Source organism: Lepus europaeus, chromosome 12 (assembly GCF_033115175.1).
Source record: "Lepus europaeus isolate LE1 chromosome 12, mLepTim1.pri, whole genome shotgun sequence".
In the NCBI taxonomy this organism is placed as follows: Eukaryota; Metazoa; Chordata; class Mammalia; order Lagomorpha; family Leporidae; genus Lepus; species Lepus europaeus.
Window position 1 is genome coordinate 104,703,157 of NC_084838.1, and position 21,112 is coordinate 104,724,268.

At 43.7% G+C, this 21,112-nt stretch overlaps 1 protein-coding gene across 1 annotated transcript in view; it reads left to right on the top strand.

Annotated features, from left to right (window-relative positions):
* Positions 1-3,909: 3,909 nt before the first annotated feature.
* Positions 3,910-21,112, top strand: part of LOC133771097 (zinc finger protein 585A-like) — a gene marked incomplete at its 3' end in the record, with an annotated part of 144,622 nt that continues 127,419 nt past the window's right edge. Inside the window, 1 exon segment of the mRNA XM_062206817.1 lies at positions 3,910-4,245. Within this exon segment, the coding sequence (XP_062062801.1) occupies positions 3,910-4,245 (336 nt within the window).

A 21,112-nucleotide genomic window follows, 5' to 3' on the forward strand; every position in this document is an offset into this window, starting at 1 on the left:
AGTTATAGAGATCTGAGGAGGAGAATGGCCAATATTGGAGTACCTGCAGACCTCCCCTGTGTTCATCCTCCCCCAACGAACCAATTGGTCGGAGCGGAAGTATCACCACATCCTGCGGGCCTTGCGCTCACTTACTCCCCCTGCGCCGGTCCCCTCGCCGGTGGGGAGGGCGTCATAGGCGGCTCAGAAGGAGCGGACACAGTGCTGAAAGGACTTTCTGGTCCACTGGATGGCGGATGGCGGATGGCTAGGGGATAAGGGAGAAGCAGGTGGTGGTGGAGGGAGAGAAGGGTAGAGGGGTGTGCGAGAGTAGGGAGGTAACGAATCAAGAGTCACAAGATCCTGCTGGGATTCTGCTAATACTGGCGGAGATTTTGGTACCACCGACGGATTCAGCGTTTTTGTCGGCAGTGTAACAGCCTGAGAGTCAGAAGGGGACTGAAAAGATTTTACCCATTCAGGCAGATTTTTGCACAAATCTTGCCAGACTGAGATTGTTGGTCTGGGTGCCCCTGGCGACCTGGTTGGAACACAGCCTCCTTCATTCTCCGGATGAGTGGTAAGTGGAAAGAACCACCTGGAGGCCAATCCACCCTGAGAGCCGGCCATTCAGAGGCACAGAAGATCTGCCACTTAGCCTTTTTGATTAAAAGAGAGAGGTTAGATCCCCTGGCTCGTATCTCAGGCCAGTGAGCCAGAGTAAGCGCTAACAGCGTAGATGCAGCTTGTCCCATGCTGGAGTTCCAAAGAGATCTGAGCTTATTTTGAAAGAAAAAGAAAAACACCAATGCTGGCACCACACTTGAATTCCCAACTACAGGAATTCCCCTGATGGGAGTTTGGCTGAGCATCCTCAGTCTCCCGGTCCTCCCGGGGCGTCCCCCAGGGTAGTAGCCTGAGGCTTTCCAGGCACGTCTGCCAGCCCCAGTGACTACTGTGCCAGCCCTAAACTGAAAACCGAAGCTGAAACCTGACCGAATCTCAACACAAAAGCAGAATCTAAACACACACACCACACAGAACAACCCCCAAGGCACCTTTTACTTACCCCAAGAGATGTCTGTTGGAGACACCGCAGGGCAGCCGATGATCTCACTGGGGCCTCCAAATGTTAGAGTCCGAAAACATCCACTACCCCAAGAATGACTCCAAGAGGCACTCTCATGCAATCAGCATAGGGTTTATTGATCAGTCCAGCATGCTGGGGCCCCCTATCAAATAGGCGGCCCCGAAGAGAAAATGGTCGGGGTTTTTATACATTAAGGCATCTGATTCATGTTAGTTACAGTTTGACAAGCTTGACCACTTAGTACAGAGCTAACAACCAGTATATGTCAAGACAATTGTTTTACGAGTACATCTAATACCGGGTACATAGAGTAAGACAACGAGTGCTAAGGGGAGGATCAAAAAGGCTTCCTATCACCTCGGGAAGAGTAGGTCATGAGGATAGTCTAGGAATGTGGTGGGGGCATACATCACAAAACTTACACGAAGAGAGTTACAGATCTGTGTTCTATTAGCTTCATTTTTCAGGGACATTGAGCCAATTAAACCCTAACCCATGACTCCTTAGTAACACAAAGCAGGTACAAGCAGTCTGTCATAAAAGTCCTTATCATATCTTCATTAATCACTAAGTGAAACAGGGCAGGGAAAAGAACAGGGTAGGGGCACACTAAGGTTACTTTCTTTGTTCTTTATTCAGAGAGAGCAGTTCAGAGAAAGCATAACAAAAGGAGCAAAAGGAAAACAAGTGAAGCAGTTTCTAGTATTAAAGGGACAGATTTTAGATTTCTTTTATTCCTTCAATGAGACTGTCAATGTGCCCCTCCTGGCACCATGTGACAGCCCCGAACTCTGCCACAAGCTTCTTCCATGGGTGCCCACACTTCTGGTCATGAGTGGATCACACCAGCAGCCTGTGGAAGAGGGCCTCCCCTACCATCCTTCCTTTCCGTTTCCCCAGGGTGCCAGAAAGCCTCCACTGTGCTTGCAGAAGACGGATGGGGGCACTGGGGCTCAGACACAAAGAAGGTTTTGGGGGCTTGTTCGTGCCCGCAGGCATGTTCCTGAGGCCTGCAGAGGCCCACCTCAGCCTCTAGGTAGGACTTGTGGCCCGTTTGGAGCACTGGGGTGGCTCCAAGAGTTTCTAGGCAGTGGAGGATGGCCCAAGTGCTTAGGCCCTGCACCCACAATGGAGACCAGGAGGAAGCAACCAGCTGCTGTCTTAGGATTGGTACAGCTCACCAGTGACATCGTGCTAGCCAGAGTGGCCATTGGGGTGTGAACCAATGCAAAAAGGAAGACCTTTCTCTTGTTCTCTCTCTCTCACTAACTCTGCCTGTCAAAAAAAAAAAAAGAAAGAAAGAAATCCCATTGTTAATTTTTGCTTCTCACAATCAACTTCATCAAGGGCTTCTGTGGAAATTTACCGTAAGTTTTTAAGAGATCAGGGAAGCCCCAGGTCTCTGTTTTACCATTAGGCTGAGGCAGAGCTGAAGGACACAGGTGCTGGAAGGTTTGAGGACCACCCAGGAATCAGAGAACTTAAGCACTGTCACCCATCTGAAGTAGGCAGGCATATAGGTTAAAATTGTTAGATTTGTGAACTGGAAGACCATGGCTTTGCCATACCCCTGACTGGCCTCATTCCCCAGCCTGGGCACACCTGAGTGCCCACCAGCCAATCAGGTTAATTAACCACTCCCCTCTGGAAATGGGTTAAAAGCCGGACAAAGTGTGGCCTGGCCATGCTCTTCTGCCCTGGCCTCTTGTCAGGAGGGGGCTTGTTGTAGCCCTGCGCTTAAAGGCCATGTGCTCTAGGCTTCCTGGCCCAGATACAGGCCTAGATGCTCTTCCACGTGGCTGGTTCCTTGTGCTTGGTATGAACCCCTATTCACATCTCTCTGCTAAATAAAGCTCTCACTCTCCTATGCATCTTTCTCACTAAATAAAAGCCTAAAATGTATGATGCTGCCTCGTTTATCTGTGCCGGTATTTAGAATTCTTCTCTAAATATTACAAGAACTCTCTTGGGCTTATTAATATCAGGGATTTAGTAATAAGCCCATGGTGAAATCGTAAGGCACCCCAAATTCCGGTAGCACATGTGGCACCCCAAATAGCATTTCTAGGGAACTTTAAGGGGCTACATTTCAGTGTGAATATTAGGGGCCTTCTCCGATTTCAGATCTAGGCACAAGCCATGACATCTGAAACCAGAGACTGTCAACTGTCCATGACTTCACCACACCAAAGTAATGGGGGAAAATGGTGATGAGGGAAGGTGACTGGGGTGCCTGTCTCACAAGGAATTTCCATGTGGACACCCAGTGAGCCAAGCAAGATTTATTTACATGAGAAACCTCTTGCCACAGCAGCCATTAGGGTGTCTCCAAGAGAGGGAGACCTGAAAATTGGAGTGGAGTTTTTAACTGCAATTTGGATGAACAGAATAACCACATCTAACAATCAGTCAGAGGCTGGAGACAAAATCCATCAATAATCCTGTCTAGCTTGCTCTTGTTAAAACAAAAATCCAGGGGAATAGTAGGATAGGCAAATTCTTTCTATTCTCATGATAAAACTAGAAGCTCAGAAGGGTGGGATCCTTACTTCCTTGCTATTCTCATGATAAAGCTAGAAACTGGGGGAGTGGAATCACCACTTCTGTCTTGCTAATAGACAGGTTCTGGGGAGAAGCAAGCACCTGGTCCACTCTTACAAGGACTCTCCATTAGGTCTTCTAGTCCTTACACCAGCACCCCCTGCCTTATAACCTCTTTGTAATCCCCTAATCACCCTCCTCCAACAGCATGGTAGTCCTAATGAAGGCACCCTACCTTCTCTTAATCTTGAGTGTAATATTTGCAGAAGAATTTCAGAAGCCTACAGAAAATAAAGGAGATGATTAGGAAGGGCAGGCTTTTGTCCCAGCTGACAAAGAACCCTCCCCCAACTGAGGCAGAAAGCACCTCCCACCTGACTGACACCCTGGACGCCCCTGACTGGCTGGTGGGACCTTCCTCTGAACAAAGCCTGAAAATCTGCATAACTGTCAATTGCATAGACTCATTGGTTTATTTCAAGCCTGGCCCTCCAATTACCCTTGTCCCTTTAAACATCCTCTGCGCTTCAAAGGCTTCTTTGGATTGGGAGAACTTTCTTCCCCCAAGATGGCAGCTGCCTTCTGGAAATACACCCTTTCCTCTGGCCAGCACTCATCTACAGCGAATTGAAGCGGTGAGCATCAAGAGCTGGATTATTTGTCTGGTAACATCAGTAAGCTAACCCAGAAGTCTGCGATGTATTTTTCTTTCTTTTTTTTTTAATTTTATTTATTCAAAAATCAGAGTTGCACAGAGAGAGGCAGAGAGAGAGAGAGAGAGAGAGAGAGAGAGAGAGGCAGGCCTTCCATCCGATGATTCACTCCTCAATTGGCCATAATAGCCAGCAGAGAGAGAGAGAGAGAGAGAGAGAGAGAGGCAGGCCTTCCAACCGATGATTCACTCCTCAATTGGCCATAATAGCCAGAGCTGCACTGATTTGAAGCCAGGAGCCAATAGCTTCTTCCAAGTCTCTCACGCAGATTAAGGGCCCAAGGACTTGGGCCATCTTCTACTGCTTTCCTAGGCTATAGCAGAGAGCTGAATCAGAAGAGGAGCAGCCAGGACTAGAACCAGCACCTATATGGGATGTCGGCACTTCAGGCCAGGGCATTAACCCACTGAGCCACAATGCCAGCCCCTGGGATGTATTTTTCAAGTGGCTTAACCCTTTCACATAAGTAAGGAGGGCAATGGTCACTTGTACCTCCACCCCAGAGCTGCTTTTGAGCTAACGTTTTGGCTGGGACTCTGGGGACATCCCAGCAGCTTCTGAGAGCACTTTCTCTCTGGGACTTTTATCTTCCTGCTGTGGAATTAGCTACCTTGTGGGGAGTCAATGGCTCCCATTTGTGTATGGGGTCAACAGCGCTGAGATTGGGTAAGTTGAACCAGGGGCATACCTGCAATTTCTGTCCCTGCTGTTTGGGTTCGTGGCATTTGGACTTGGTTTAGGTCATTTTTTGTAGTACTGGTTTGTGGGAGATGGATTCTGAGGTTTTTACTTCAGCCTCCCTGTGAGGAAATTTGGATATTTTTTGGAAGAGTACTCATTTGGTTGTTTGTATGAGAATTTCTTTCTCTTTGGTGAAATATGAGTGATTCAATTTAATTTCCATCCAAAATCATCTTGAGTTGCATCGTGGCTGATTGGGCAGGATATAGTTACGATCTTATGCTAAGGAAAAAATGGTGTTCTTTTGTAATATTGCATGGCCTGCATATGTGTTAAATTTAAGAGAAGGTGGTTGTTAAGTGGAATTTCTAAATGTTTATTTTATTTGAAAAGCAGAGTTACAGAGAGGCAGAGGTGGGGGGGTGCAAGGTGTCTGGTGTGTAACAAATTTTCCCAGGCAGACGAATCAATTAATTCACAGGTTTTTATTGGGATTCCACTCCCGGTCCCAACAGAGCAACAGAGTGAGGGCCGGGAGGCCGGGGGGTGCGGTGGGGGGGGGGTCGTGCATCAGAGATAGGGAGTGCTCCTTTTATAGATTCAGGGCATTGGGGTTAAAGGTTGAGGCAGGTCTGATCCTTATTGGTTGACTTTTAGGCACCCGCAGGGACCTTGACAAGGACTTTTCTTCCCTGGAAGTACAGGTAGAAACTTTCCATTCCCGGAAGTGTAGGCCTTTCCTCCTTGCAGATCCCAAAGCTACCAGGGGGGTGTCCTGTTAGGAAAAGAGTCACAGAATAGAGAGGAGGCAGTGTATGAATCTATATCCAGACTGAATTTATTCAGAGAAAATAAATCCATAGAGATGGGTGACCAACTGCCACTGTCCATCTGCCCATGATGGAACACCTGACAGAAGGCTCTGACCCCCAGGGATGGGGGATGGGGGTGAGGTAGGGGGCAGCAAGCAGAGGGGAATTCCTGGAACTGGTCTTTCAGGTGGCTGTAAAGGGTGGAGTATAAAGACAATAGACTGTGAGACCCAATTGAGGGTTTTTGTTTTTTTTTTTTTAAGATTTATTTATTTACTTGAAAGTCAGAGTTGAGCAGAGAGAGAAGGATAGACAGAGAGGGAGAGAGAAGGCTTTCATCCTCTGGTTCACTCCCCAGATGGCCACAATGGTCAGAGAGAGGTACATCAATCTGAAGCCAGGAGCTTCTTCTGGGTCTCCCACATGGATGCAGGGGCCCAAGGACCATCTTCCACTGCTTTCCCAGGCCATAGAAGAGAGCTGGATTAGAAATGGAGCAGCCAGTGAAATAGGCAGGCATACAGGTTAAAATTGATCAAATTTGTGAACTGGAAGACCACGCCTTCGCCTCGCCACATTTTGATGTAAAATTTAGGGGGTCTTCCCTGATTTCACCAGGACTCAAATCGGTGCCCATATGAGATTCCTGCACTGCAGGCAGAGACTTTACGTGCTATGCCACAGAGCAGGCCCTCCAATTGTGTTTCAAGGGCAAAGAATACATTCCAATGTTTACCTCTTTTGTGCAACACAGGAGAATGGCTGCCCAAGCTTCAGCTCTACCTCAACCCAATAGCAGAGCAGAGACCCTGGGGCTCCCTGATCTCTTAAAAAATCTATTGTATGGGTCAGCACCATGGCTCACTTGGTTAATCCTCTGCCTGCAGCACCAGCATCCTATATGGGCACCAGGTTCTAGTCCCAGTTGCTCCTCTTCCAGTCCAACTCTGCTGTGGCCCAGGAAGGCAGTGAAGGATGGCCCAAGTGCTTAGGCACCTGCACCAGCATGGGAGACAAGAAGCACCTGGCTCCTGGCTTCAGATTGGCACAGGGCTGGCCATTGTGGCCATTTGAGGGGTGAACCAATGGAAGGAAGACCTTTCTCTGTCTCTCTCTCACACCATCTGTCAAATAAATTTTAAAAAAATTTTTTTAAATCTATTATAAATTTCCACAGATGCCTCTGATAAAATTGACTGTGAGGAACAAGAGTTAATAATGCAATAAGAGATATTTTCCCAAGAGTGCCTACTTAATCTGAAATGAAGGTGTAATTATCTTTATGTATGTTAGTGTCCAATACCATCACTGGGACTAGAGTTGCTTTCCAAGTTAAATGCTCAAGTAAATTTTTCAGGTTTCAACTGAGGAACAATAGGGTTAACTGAGGTTACTAACAGCAGGAAGTAATTATATTCAGTTGATTGGAACTTTTATTTTTTAATTTTTTAATTTTTTAAAATTTTTTGACAGGCAGAGTGGACAGTGAGAGAGAGTGGAACTTTTAAAAATGAATTTTAACCATACGGAAGTCATCCTCCTTCCCTTTTCCTGTTCACATTTTATATAGCAAAAACCAATTACTGATATTGTATATTGCCTGAATTACTCTGGTGAATAGTAACATTTGTGTAATAGTGGACTTTTACCCAGCTAACAAAGAAGCCTTCACCCAACTGGTGCTGAGCCCCCTAGTTAAGAGGCCTCACCAGAAAAAAGCTTGGGCATTTACATATTGTCAATTAAGGTGACTCATTGTTTTATTTATCTCCCCCTGAAGCTACCCTTGTCCTTTAAGAAACAACTTTAGCAGTTATGGCCTGGGATAGCAGTAGAAGATGGCCCAAGTCCTTGAGCTCCTGCACCCACATGGGAGACCCAGAATGATCTCTGGCTCCTGGCCTCAGATTTACACAGCTTTGGCCATCACAGCCAATTGGGGAGTGAACTTTTGGATGGAAGACCTCTCTCTCTCTACCTCTCCTTCTCTGTGTAACTGACTTTCAAATAAATAAATAAATCTTTAAAAATTGACCCTTTAACAGAGATAGAACATTTTATATCAAGAGCTCTCTCTTGGGGCTGTACTGTGGCATATATAGCTGGACCTCCACCTGTAGTGCCGACATCCCATGTGGGCACTGTTTCATGTGCCTGTTGGTCCTCTCCTGATCTGGCTCTCTGCTTTGTGGCCTGGGAATGTGGTCGGAGATGCCCAGGGGGGCTTGGGACCCAGTACCCATGTGGGGGATTTGGGGAAGGCTCTGGCTCCTGGCTTTGGATCAGCCCAGCCTCAGCCATTGTGGCCATTTTGGGGGTGGTCCAGCTGGTGGAGGACCTTTCTCTCTGGCTCTCCCACTCTCTGTGGCTCTGTCTCTCAAATGAAGAAATAAAATCTTAAAAAAAAAGAGAAATTTCTTTCCCCAAGATGCCAGCTTGTAGAAATAAGCTTTTTCTTTTACCAACATTCATCCCTGTTCAATTGGCTACCCACATGGTGAGCCATAAGGCCTGATTAAAAGATTTAAAAAGAGTTGCAGAGATTTCTATGTTTTTCTGTGTCATAATGTATGCTATGCATTATATATGTGTACTATTGTACATGTAAAAGTTGGTTTGTGTTATTTAAAATCAAAACGTAATTTTCACCTAAGCACAAACAATAGATGAAAAGAATGATGCAATGTTCATTGCTTCCCATGAAGTCGAATTTAAAGTTGTTCTGTGGCAAGATCATGACTTAAGAGATTAGCCATACTTATCTAATATTTTAGTTTTTCAGGCAATGTAAGTATAATTGCTAAAAAATGAATGGGTAGTCTTTGCTGTGACAACTTGTGCATCATCAGGTCCCTGCAACCTAAAGGATGTCTCCCTCTCCTCATCTTCCTGAGAAACATCCACGTATGCAGTGACTGGAGAGGAGGTAAGAAGATAATGTATGCAGTGCTGGGTCAGAATCCACAGCAAGGTTCAAACTGATGCTGCAAGCCTTGCTGGATTCATGGATATGTGTGAGATGGAGCAAGCATCAGCATCAAGCCAACAGGTGAGCATTTCTGCCTGATCTTTGACACCACGGGGCCATCTTGCTGTTCACTACATCACAGCGGAAGCCACGTGGTGGCAGACATGAGCTGGAGGTGGTATACAAATTGAACACACACTGAAGAGAATGCCCAGTACAAGCTGTGCAAGGTGAGGAGGATGACTGGGTACAAAGGGAATCCCACCCCTGATGGCTCATGATGCTTGTGCCATGTGCAACCCAGATCCTCTCCTCAAGGTGATCATGGCATGGATTACTGATCTGGGGACCCTATCCAACTTGACATGAGGTAATAGACCTCAGGTTTTCCTGCCCAGGGATAAGAGCATCTCTGACTTACTGTGGCTGCAGATAGATAAAGCAATGTTGCAGCAAGGGCTACTCTGCAGTAGAATGACTTTTTTTGAATTGCTAAATGTAAAAGATAGATTTTTCTAAGTACATGTACTCTTGGCTTCTTAAAATATATAGAAGGCATTGGGCCTTTTGGTAAATGTTTTCATAAGTTGTTAACATACAACTGTTCAAAATTACCTGCTAAGTTTTCACTAAACAGTAAGTTACCAAGGATAAGAACTTATTTTTTAAGATTTATTTATTTAAATATTTGCAAAGCAGAGTAACAGAGAGAGGGAGAGAGAGGTCCTCCATCCACTGGTTCACTCCCCAGAGGGCTGCAATGGCTGGACCTTGCAGATCAGAAGCCAGGAGCCTCCTCCCACTCTCCCACATGGGTACAGGAGCTAAAGGACTTAGGGCCACCTTCCACTGCCTTCCTAGGTCATTAGCAGGAAGCTGGATTGGAGTGGAGCAACCAGGACTTGAACCAGTGCCGTTATGGGATGCCAGAGCTGCAGCACTGCGGGTGGAGGCTTAACCTACTATGCCACAGCACCAGCCCCCAAAAGAAATAATTCTAAGTCAACATCCCAAAGTTTAAAATTTTTGAAAGATTTATTTATGTATTTAAAAGGATGAGTTAGAGAGACAGAGAGAGACAGACATCTTCCATCTACTGGTTCAACCCCAGATGTCTGTAATAATCAAGCACTGGGCCAGACTGAAGGCAGGAGCCATCTCTTACAAGCTATTTTCTCCTCCTTTGTTGTTTAGTTATAGCCTGCCATGAGAAATGCTTGTCTTTACAGCTGACATTATGGCGTAGCAGGTTAAGATGCTGCCTGTGATGGCAGCAACCCATATGGGCACTGGTTTGATTTCTCATGGCCCACTTCTGATTCATCTAGCTAATGCACCTGGGAAAACAGGAGAGGATGGCCCAAATCCTTGGGACCCTGCACCCATGTGAGAGACCTGGATGAGTCTCCTGGCAGTGGCTTCTGCTTGGTCCAGTTCTGGTTGTAGTAGCCATTTGAGAAATTAACTAGCCAATGGAAGATTCTTTCTCTCTGTTCTCTCTCTGTAACTCTACCTTGAAAATAAATTAATCTTAAAAAAGAGAAATATTTATCTTAGAAGACTTGGGATAATAAGAGTACTTGATTCTTTACACCAAAATTTTTAAAAAGCTTTATTTATTTATTCAAAAGTCAGAGTTACACAGAGAGAGGAGAGGCAGAGAGAGAGAGAGACAAGTCTTCCATCTGCTGGTTCACTCCCCAGATGGCCACAACAGCCAGAGCTGTGCTGATGTGAAGCCAGGAGTCAGGAGCTTCTTCTAGGTCTCCCACGTGAGTTCAGGAACCCAAGGAGTTGGGCCATCTTCTACTGCTTTCCCAGGCCATAGCAGAGAGCTGGATCTGAAGTGGAACAGCCAGAACTCGAACTGACACCCATATGGGATTGCAGCACTGCAGGTGGTGGTTTTACTTGCTAAGCCACAGTGCTGGCAACAGGTGTATTCTAAGTTTTTTCATTCTTTTATAATGTTGAATGCTCACAGCCTCCAGTGTCTAAGTTTGGGTACCTTTCCATTAGGTTTAACTTCTAAGTTATCTGAAGGAGCCTCCCATTAGAAGAAACACAGCACAAAAGAATTTTCTTTACCTTTTGGTTATTACAGAAGGGAAAGAAATTTTGTGTTTTGTCAAGATTATCTCATGTATTCTCTGACTTTTGGTTTAGAAAACTGAGTGTTAAGAAATGAGATTTTTAATATGTTTTAAATGTCTATATCTATTAATTAAATATTCAATATACTTAATATATTTATACATAATTTGATTTAATATTTGTGTAAGTGATTGTTATATCATAATGATCAGGGATCCTATGTTGACCAAATATTTTCTTTTAAATTATTGATGTCTTTTACAGTCTTGAAAATGAAAATACTAAATTAACTGTTTTGACCTTGATTTATTAGTGGGCCCCCGGAAATCATCAAAGGATTTAGCTTCAACTTGCAGAGGTGATAGCTAGTTAGGATCACTTTGCATGAAAAGAATGGCCAGTTGCAAGATCATAAACTTTAAGTTACATTGATATAGAAATGTTACTGACGTAAATTTTCCAGGGGTTATATAACATTGAGAGAAGTCCAATATTCCTGGTGGATATTATCAGTTGCTGTTCTTAAAAAAATGAGGAAGAGTGCTTGAGTACTTTTGAAGATGTTTGAAATTGCTCCTATGCCATCATTGCCTGAAATGATGGACTGGTTTGTAAAATACTGCTGTGCTTTTTAAAGTTCTGCGTGCATCTCCTTGTCCATTGCTAAATTACCTTCCAAATTTCAGTTGTGATGATTTTAAGTCTTTTTGTCACCCATAGTTCTGCTTCTTCTCCAGAAGATGTTATAATTATGAAGTCCTAACAAATAATTATGAATACAGGTTTCTCATGAAGATCAATGGAATAACCATGAATTTCCATAACTTCAAAAAATAACAAATTTGTCAAACTATGAATGGAAATCAAAAGAGAAACAAAGTAATTACAGGAGACTCCATGAACTGGTGAAATATGTTGGTTTTTATGTCTTTTAGTTTAAAGATTTTTTTTTAATCATTTACTTATTTATTTGAAATGCAGTGTTACAGAGAGGCAGAGGTAGAGAGAAAGGTCTTCCATCCACTGGTTCACTCCCCAAATGGCCACAATGGCCTGAACTAGGCCAATCCAAAGCCAAGAACCATGAAATTCTTCCTGGTCTCCCATGTGGGGGCAGAGGCCACAGACTTGGGCCATCTTCCACTGTTTTCCCAGGCACATTAGCAGGGAACTATATCAGTAGTAGAGCAGCCAGGACTTGAACTGGTACTCCTATTGGATGCAGGCCCTGCAAGCAATGGTTTTACCAGCTATGACACAGCACTGGCCCCAGTACTACTTTTTTTTTTTAATTTATTTATTTGAAAGGCAGAGTTACAGAGAACCAGAGGCAGAGGCAGAGAACTGATTAACCCCCTCAGTGGTCACAATAGCTTGAGCTAGGCAATCCAAAGCCAGGAGCCAGGAAATTCTTCCTGGTCTCCTGTAAGGGTGCAGAGGCCATGGGCTTCATCCATCTTCCACTGATTTCCCAGGCACATTAACAGGGAACTAGATCAGTACTAGAGCATCCAGGACTTGAACTGGTGCTCCCATTGGATGCAGGCCCTGCAGGCAGCAGCTTGACCTTCTTTTTATACTTTATATAACAAAAAACAATTACTGATGTTGTGAATTACCTTTGACTAGTGTATTGAATAGTAATGTTTGCATAAGAATTGCAAGAGGCTGGTGCCCTGGCTTAACAGGCTAATCCTCCACCTTGTGGCGCCGGCACACTGGGTTCTAGTCCCGGTTGGGGCGCCAGATTCTATCCCAGTTGCCCCTCTTCCAGGCCAGCTCTCTGCTATGGCCCAAGAAGGCAGTGGAGGATGGCCCAAGTGCTTGGGCCCTGCACCCGCATGGGAGACCAGGAGAAGCACCTGGCTCCTGGCTTCGGATCAGTGAGATGTGCCAGCTGCAGTGGCCATTGGAGGGTGAACCAATGGCAAAAAGGAAGATCTTTCTCTCTGTCTTTCTCTCACTATCCACTCTGCCTGTCAAAAAAAAAAAAAGAAAAAAAAAAGAAAAAAAATTGCAAGAGCCTACTGAGGGGAGATGATTTGGAATAGCAGACTTTTTTTATGAATTATTTGAAAGACAGTTACAGAGAGATGTAGAGGCAGAGAGAGAGAGAGATAGAGGTCTTCCATCCATTGGTTCACTCCCCAAATGACCACAATGGCCAAAGCTGAGCTGATCAGGAGCCAGGAGCCTCTTCTGGGTCTCCCACATGGGTGCAGGGGTCCAAGGACTTGGTCCATCTTCTACTACTTTCCTAGGCCACAGCAGAGTGCTGGATCAGAAAAAGAGCATCTCATATGGGATGCCGGTGCCACAGGCTGGGTCTTTACACTGCTGTGCCTCAGCACCAGCCCAGAATAGCAGACTTTTGACCCAGCTAACAAAGGAGCCTCAGCCCCAGCAAAACATCTTCACCTGGTTGATGCCTTGGATTTCCCCAGATGAGTACTTATTAGAGCAAAGCCTGAACAGCTGCCAAATTGTCAACTAAATAGAATCTCTTTTATTTCTAACCTCCATCTAAAGCGACCCATTTTTTAAGAAAAGATTTATTTATTTTATTTGAAAGGAAGAGGTACAGAGAGAGAGAGAGAGAGGAAGAGATGGAGAGAGATTTTCCATCAGCTAGTTCATTCCCCACATGGCTGCAATCACCTGAGCTGGGCCAGACCAAATCCAGGAGTCAGAAGCATCTCCCAGGTCTCCCAAGGGGGTGGCAGGGGCCCAAGCATGTGGGTGATCTTCCATTGATTTCCCAGCTGCATTCACAGTGAGTTGGATCAGAAGCAGAGCAGCTGGTGCCCATATGTGACAGTGGTACTGCTGGCTGCCTTTACCTCATATACCACAGTGTCTGCCTCTCGACCCATGTTCTTAGAAACAGCTCTTGCTGGCTTGTTGGGTGGAAAGAGCACATTTTAGATGAAGAGATCTCTTTCTCCCCAAGATGCCGACTTCTTGAAATAAATGCTTTCATCTCTGGTGAATCCAAGTGTCAAGAAGCAAGGGCCTGATTATTGTTCAGTAGCACTTATTTTCTGCTAACTTTACATAAAAAATATAAACACCCACAGAATGATTACCCAAGTGAATGAATGGGCATTTATCAGTTCAGATGTCTTCCTGATTTCTTCCCCCACTGCCCTCAGAAGTGACCAGATCTAATTCTTTGTGTTTCTTTTTGTAGTTTACTATCTACTAATTCCAAAGAAGAATTTTGCTTGTGTTTGTCTCTTGACTTTTCAACTTTTCAGAATGCTGACACTAACTATTGATATTTTACACTAAAAAGGTATTTTCCTTTTTTTCCTTCAGTATTTTTTTCCCCAGATGTTTCTATTCTAGGTTGTAGTTCAGGCAGTTCACTTCAGTGGTTCCAGTAGTTATGGAATGTGGCTTTCTTCTAAATTGCTATTCGATGTCTGTGACTGTTATTTTTTTTAATTCCCCACCAGTGCTAATGCATGGCAAATATTTTAAATAACTGAGAAAAATAATGTTAGACTGCAGGTGTGGATAAATTCAAATTTAATATGAAGTATTCATAGAGTGGAGGGATTAACTATCTAAATTTTCATTGATGCGTATTTTGTGATTTGTCAACACTGGGATGACCTTATTTCCTTATTCCATGTAGTAGTAACTGGCATCTCTGTGATTATTCATTATTAAATACAAATTTCCAGTGATTTGGTATTTCTACTTTTATATTTATTTCTACTGATTACCACTGATGTATCTGTAATGCCCATTCAGTTGTATGGATTTTACTTTACATAGATTGATGCTAAGGAAACAGTGTAATATCCTTTTGGAAAACTGCCTGCAATATCATGTGTAAAACTTAAAATTTTTCTTACCTAAATCCTAATCAGAACTGAAGCTATCTTTGTGTTTATCCTACTCTTAATGTACTTATATATTTTCAGTTAAAAAAAGGAATAATAATTTAACACATTAATGGTAATAAATATGTGTGTAGAAGTGAAATAAACCTCACTCCATATGCATTCTATCATGTAATTGTTTTTGATGATGGTGGAACACTTAAAATATAATCTAAGTTATTATTCATAGTAGAGTCACCATGTTGTAATGCAGATCTTTCACATTTCATATGCAAGTGAAATTTATTCTTTCTTAAATATTTATTTATTTGAATGGGAGAGTAACAGAGATAAGATCTTCCATCCTCTGGTTCACTCTGCAAATGGCTGCAATGGGCTGGACTGGACTGGGCCTAAGCCAGGACCCTAACTCTTCATCTGGAGGATACCAGAGCTCCATTTGGGTTTCCCACATGGGTGGCAGGAGCCAGGTACTAGGACAATCATCACTGCTTTCCTAGACATTAGAAGGGAGCTCAATTGAAAACAGAGCAGCTGATATTTAAGCTGATAAGAGTATCAGTTGGATGCCAGCATCATAAGTGGAACTTAATCTTGATACAGCACTATAATAATTAACCCAGAGGCCGGTGCCATGGCTCAATAGGCTAATCCTCTGCCTTGCGGCGCCGGCACACTGGGTTCTAGTCTCGGTTGGGGCGCCTGATTCTGTCCCGGTTGCCCCTCTTCCAGGCCAGCTCTCTGCTGTGGCCTGGGAGTGCAGTGGAGGATGGCCCAATGGGAGACCAGGATAAGCACCTGGCTCTTGCCTTTGGATCAGCGCAGTGCGCCGGCCACAGTGCGCCAGCCACGGCGGCCATTGGAGGGTGAACCAATGGCAAAAGGAAGATCTTTCTCTTTGTCTCTTCTCTCACTGTCCACGCTGCCTGTGGGGAAAAAAAAAATTAACCCAGAATCAGATTGTCTTTTTGTGTCTTTATATTTAAAATGGTTTTCTTATAGATCACACATAGTTTGGTCTTGGTTTTATTTTGTGTGTTTTAATCTGTTTTAATTGGTATATTTAGATAATTCACATTGAACACGATAATTTATATAGTAAAATTCATTAAAATAGGATATTTTAATTGTTCTCTTTTGCTGTTATTTTTATTTAATGTCTTATTCATTTTCATTTATTTGAAAGGCAGAGAGTAGCTGGTGCCACGGCTCACTAGGCTAATCCTCTGCCTTGCGGTGCCTGCATACCGGGTTCTAGTCCCGGTGGGGGCACCAATCCTGTCCCGGTTGCCCCTCTTCCAGGCCAGCTCTCTGCTGTGGCCAGGGAGTGCAGTGGAGGATGGCCCAAGTCCTTGGGCCCTGCACCCCATGGGAGACCAGGATAAGCACCTGGCTCCTGCCATCGGATCAGCGCAGTGCGCCGGCCGCAGCACACTACCGTGGCGGTCATTGGAAGGTGAACCAATGGCAAAAAGGAAGACCTTTCTCTCTGTCTCTCTCTCACTGTTCACTCTGCCTGTCAAAAAAGAAAAAAAGAAAAAAAGAAAAAAAGATACAAGGAGAAGAGTCACATGGAACAGTTACAGAAAGCTGTGCTAACAGATTCTGTTAATTTTTCCTGTACATATAATTCTGGTCAAAAACTAATTTGCAAGATGGATACTTTTAAGGAATTTGAAGCAAGAGATGTTTTAAGAAAAACAGTACTGTCTGAGTAATTTTCTGTGTAATATAGATTCTAGTGAAAGCATAATTTTTTTGGTGTGCTGCTACTTATTTGAACAACTGTGATGAACATTTTTATAAATTATTTCTATGTGATTTATTTATTTGAAAGGCTGAGTTACAGAGAGACAGGCAGAGAGAGAGGCTTTCCATCTGCTGGTTCACTCCCACATGTCCTCAATGGCTGGGGCTGGGCTGATCTGAAGCCAGTAGCCTGGAGCTTCTTATAGGTCTCCCATGTGAGTGCAAGGGGTCCAAGGACTTAGGTGTTCATCCACTGCTTTCCTAGTCCATAGCAGAGAGCTAGCCAGAAGTAGAGTAACTGGGACTCAAATTGGTGCATACAAATGCAGGACTACTACAGACTCCACAAAGTTATGTTTCAGGCAAATTTTTCCATTTATCAATGGCATAAACTATAGTCAGAGGCCTAGACAATTCTCTAGTCGTTGACTTGAATCTTTTGCCGTCTTAAAGTATTTATATACTTGAGAGAGAATGAGAAGTAGATGGAAATATATATAGACCTTTTTAAAAAAAGATTTTATTTATTTATTTGATGGGCATAGTTACAGGGAGAGGACAGACATACAAATTTTTTATCCGCTGGTTCAGTCTCCAAATGGCCAAAACAGCTGGAGATGGGCTGATCCAAAGCTAGGAACCAGGAGCTTCCTCTGGGTCTCGCAGGTGGGTTTAGGGGCCCAAGGACTACTACTACCACTACTACTACTACCACCACCACTACTTTCCCAGGACAAAAACAGAGAGCTGGATCTAAAGAAGAGTATCTGGGGCCCTTGCTGTGGCATGGTAGGTTAAGCCTCTGCCTGTGGTGCCAGCATCCCATATAGGCATTTATTTGAGTCCCAGTTGGTCCACTTCCAATCCAGCCCTTTGCTATGGCCTGGGAAAGTAGTTGAGGATGGCCCAACTCCTTGCACCCCTGCACCCAAGTGGGAGACCTAGAGGATGCTGCTGGCTTCTGGCTTTGTGTAGGCCCAGCTCCAGCTATTGCAGCCATTTTTGGAGTGAACCAGCAGATGGAAGACCTTTCTCTCTGTCTCTCTGGCTCTCTGGCTCTCTCTCTGCAACTCTACTTTCAAATAAATATTTAAAAAAGAAGAGCATCTGGAACACAAACTGGTGCCCATATGGGATGTTGGCACTGTGGGTGGAGGCTTAGTCTACTCGGCATTATGGAATGAGAGAAAGGGAGAGAGAGAGAGACAGAGACAAACACCTTCATTCCATTGATTCACACGCACAACAATCCGGGCTGAGACAGGGTCATAACTGAGAGCCAGGAATATAGTCCTAGCCTCTCACTTAAGTTGCAGAAGCTTAATTTCTTGAGTTGTCAACACTGACTTCTAGTGTCTACATTTACAAAAATTGTGACATTGTAGTATATTGGGTTAAACAGCTGCCTGGGATTCGAGCATCCCTTATGGGTTCTGGTTTGTTTCCTGGTTGCTCCGCTTCCAATCCAGCTTCCTGCTTAGGGCACCTGTGAAAGCAGCAGAAGATGGTCCAAATGCTTCAACACCTGCCACCTATGTGGGAGACCCAGATGAAGCTTCTGGCTCCTGGTTTCAGTCTGGCCCAGCTCTGGCTGTTACAGCCATTTGGGGAGTGGAGCAACAGATGGAAGATCTTCCACTGTCTTCTGCTCTCTCTCCAAAACTATGTCTTTCAAAACAAAAAATTAAATAATTAAAAATATGTAAGATGAAAAACACATCATTCATTATTTGCTTTTAAATATTACTACCAAGTAGCCTTGACCCAAATAATCAAAATGAAAATTTTCCTGGAATGTTCCTTTCATATCTTTTTTCCTTAGAAACCTTTTATTTAAGGAAGACAAACTTCATGTATTTCATAATTACAACTTTAAGGAGTTAGTGATTCTTCCCACCATAGCCACCCTCCCACCCACATTCTTCTTCCTCTTCTATTCTCATTCCTATTTTTTACTAAGATCTATTTTCAATTAACTTTATACACATGAGTAACTCTATACTAAGTAAAGAATTCAACAGATAATGTGAAAAAAATTGTTCCTCAATAGTCAAGACAAGGGCTGTTCAGAGTCGTTGCTTCTCAAAGTGTCAATTTCATTTCTATAGTTTACCTTTGGGTGCATTATTATCACTGGTCAGGGAGAACATGTGGTTTTTATCCTTTATAGACTGGCTTATTCACTAAGTATGATGTTTTGAGGTATCTCCATACTGTCTTCCATGGTGTCTTTACCAGTTTACATTCCCACAAACAGTGGATCAGGGTTAACTTTTCCACACATCTTTGCCAGCATTTGTTTGATTTCTATGTGAATGCCAATCTAAGGGGGTGAGGTAAAACTTCCCTGTGGTTTTGATTTACATTTCTCTGTTGAGTGGTGATGCCGAGCATTTTCTCACGTATCTGTTGGCTATTTGGATTTCTTTTTAAAAATGCCTGTTTAAGTCCTTTGCCCATTTCTTCACTGGGTTGTTTGTTTTGTTGTTGTGTAACTTATTGAGCCTTTATATATTCTGATTATTCATCCTTTATCAGTTGCATAGTTTGCAAATAATTCCCCTGTTTTGTCACTCCACTTTGCTGAGTGTTTCTTTTACAGTACAGAAGCTTCTCAATTTGATGTAATCCCATTTGTCAATTTTGGCTTTGATTGCTTGTGCCTCTGTGGTCTTTTCCAAGTAGTCTTTTTCTATGCCAATGTCTTGCAGGGTTACCCCAACTTTCTCTAATAATTTGGTATCAGGTTGTTATTTAAATCTTTAATCCATTTTGAGTGTATTTTTATAAGGTGTAAAGTAGGAGTATTGCTTCATACTTCTATATGTGGAGATCCACTTTTCCCAGCACTATTTGTTTAAGAGACTATCCTTCTCCAGGATTGATTTCTGCATTTATATTCTGTTCCATTGGTTTATCCATCTGTTTTTGAACAAGTACTAGGCTATTTTGATTACTGCATGATAGTATGTCTTGAAACCTGGGAGTGGTGCTGTGATACAGTGCCGGAATCCCATATGGGCACCAGTTGAAGTCCTGGCTGCTCCTCTTCCAATCCAGCTCTCTGATATGGCCTGGGAGGTCAGTAGAGGATGGCCCAAGTGCTTGAGCTCCTGTGTTCACATAGGATACTTAGAAGAACCTCCAGACTCCTGACTTTGGATTGGCCCAGCTCAGGCCATTGTGAACAGTTGGGTAGTGAACCAGTGGATGGAAGAGCTCTCTCTCTCTTCCTCTCATTGTCTGCAACTCTACCCCTCAAATAAGCCTCCAGCTTTGTTTTTGTTGTATAAGATTGCTTTAGCTATTCAGGGACTCCTATGTTTCCATATGAATTTTGGCATCCTTTTCTATATCTGAGAAGAATGTCCTTGGTGTATTGAATCTGTATATTGAATCTTAGTGTATTGAATCTTTAAATTGTTTTCAGTAGTTTGGAGTTTGATATTGATTCTAACAATCCATGAACATGAACAATTTTTCATTTTTTGTATAATTTCTTTAATATTTTGTATTTCTCATGACAGAGATCTTTGAAATTGCTTACATTTATTCCAAGGTAGTTGATTGTTTTTGTAGCTATTTTGAATGGGATTGATGTTAGAAGTTCTATGTCAGGCCGGCACCATGGCTTAACAGGCTAATCCTCCACCTTGCGGTGCCGACACACTGGGTTCTAGTCCTGGTTGGGGGGCCAGATTCTATCCCGGTTGCCCCTCTTCCAGGCCAGCTCTCTGCTATGGCCCGGGAAGGCAATGGAGGATGGCCCAAGTGCTTGGGCCCTGCACCCGCGTGGGAGACCAGGAGAAGCACCTGGCTCCTGGCTTCAGATCAGCGAGATGCGCCGGCTGCAGCGGCCATTGGAGGGTGAACCAAAGGCAAAAAGGAAGATCTTTCTCTCTGTCTCTCTCTCACTATCCACTCTGCCTGACAAAAAAAAAAAAGAAGTTCTATGTCAGCTGTTGTATTGTCTGTGTATACAGAGGCTATTGGTGTCTGAGTGTTATCTTATATCCTGACCTAATCTAATCTGATTTTTTAAAAGATTATGTATTTATTTCAAAGGTAGAGTTATAGACAGTGAGAGGGAGAGACAGAGAAAGGTCTTCCTTCCATTGGTTCACTCCCCAAATGGCCACAATGGCCGAACCTGTGCTGATCCAAAGCCAGGAACCAGGAGCTTTTTCCCAGTCTCCCACATGGGTGCAGGAGCCCAAGCATTTGGGCCACCTTCTACTGTTTCCCAGGCTATAGCAGAGAGGTGGATTGGTAGAGGAGCACCTGGAACTCGAACTGGCATCCATATGGGATGCCAGCATCACAGGTGCAGAGGATTAACCTACTGTGCCACGGCGCCGGCCCCTCCAATATGATTTTAAAAGAGAGTTCCTAGAGATGGGAGGACAGACTAGATCCCAGAGATTATGTTGGAAACTTGATGATCTTGAAACAAGAGAATGTCCTCAGAAGAAATGAAAACTTCTGGTAGCATAACGTCAAACTATGAGAAACTAAATTTCTGTTATTTTAGTCATCTAGTGTTTAGTACAATGTTATGGAATTTTCTCACTCAAAATTATAAATCATATACCTCATGTAGTTGTCAAGTTTTTGTACATTTTATGTGATCTTTG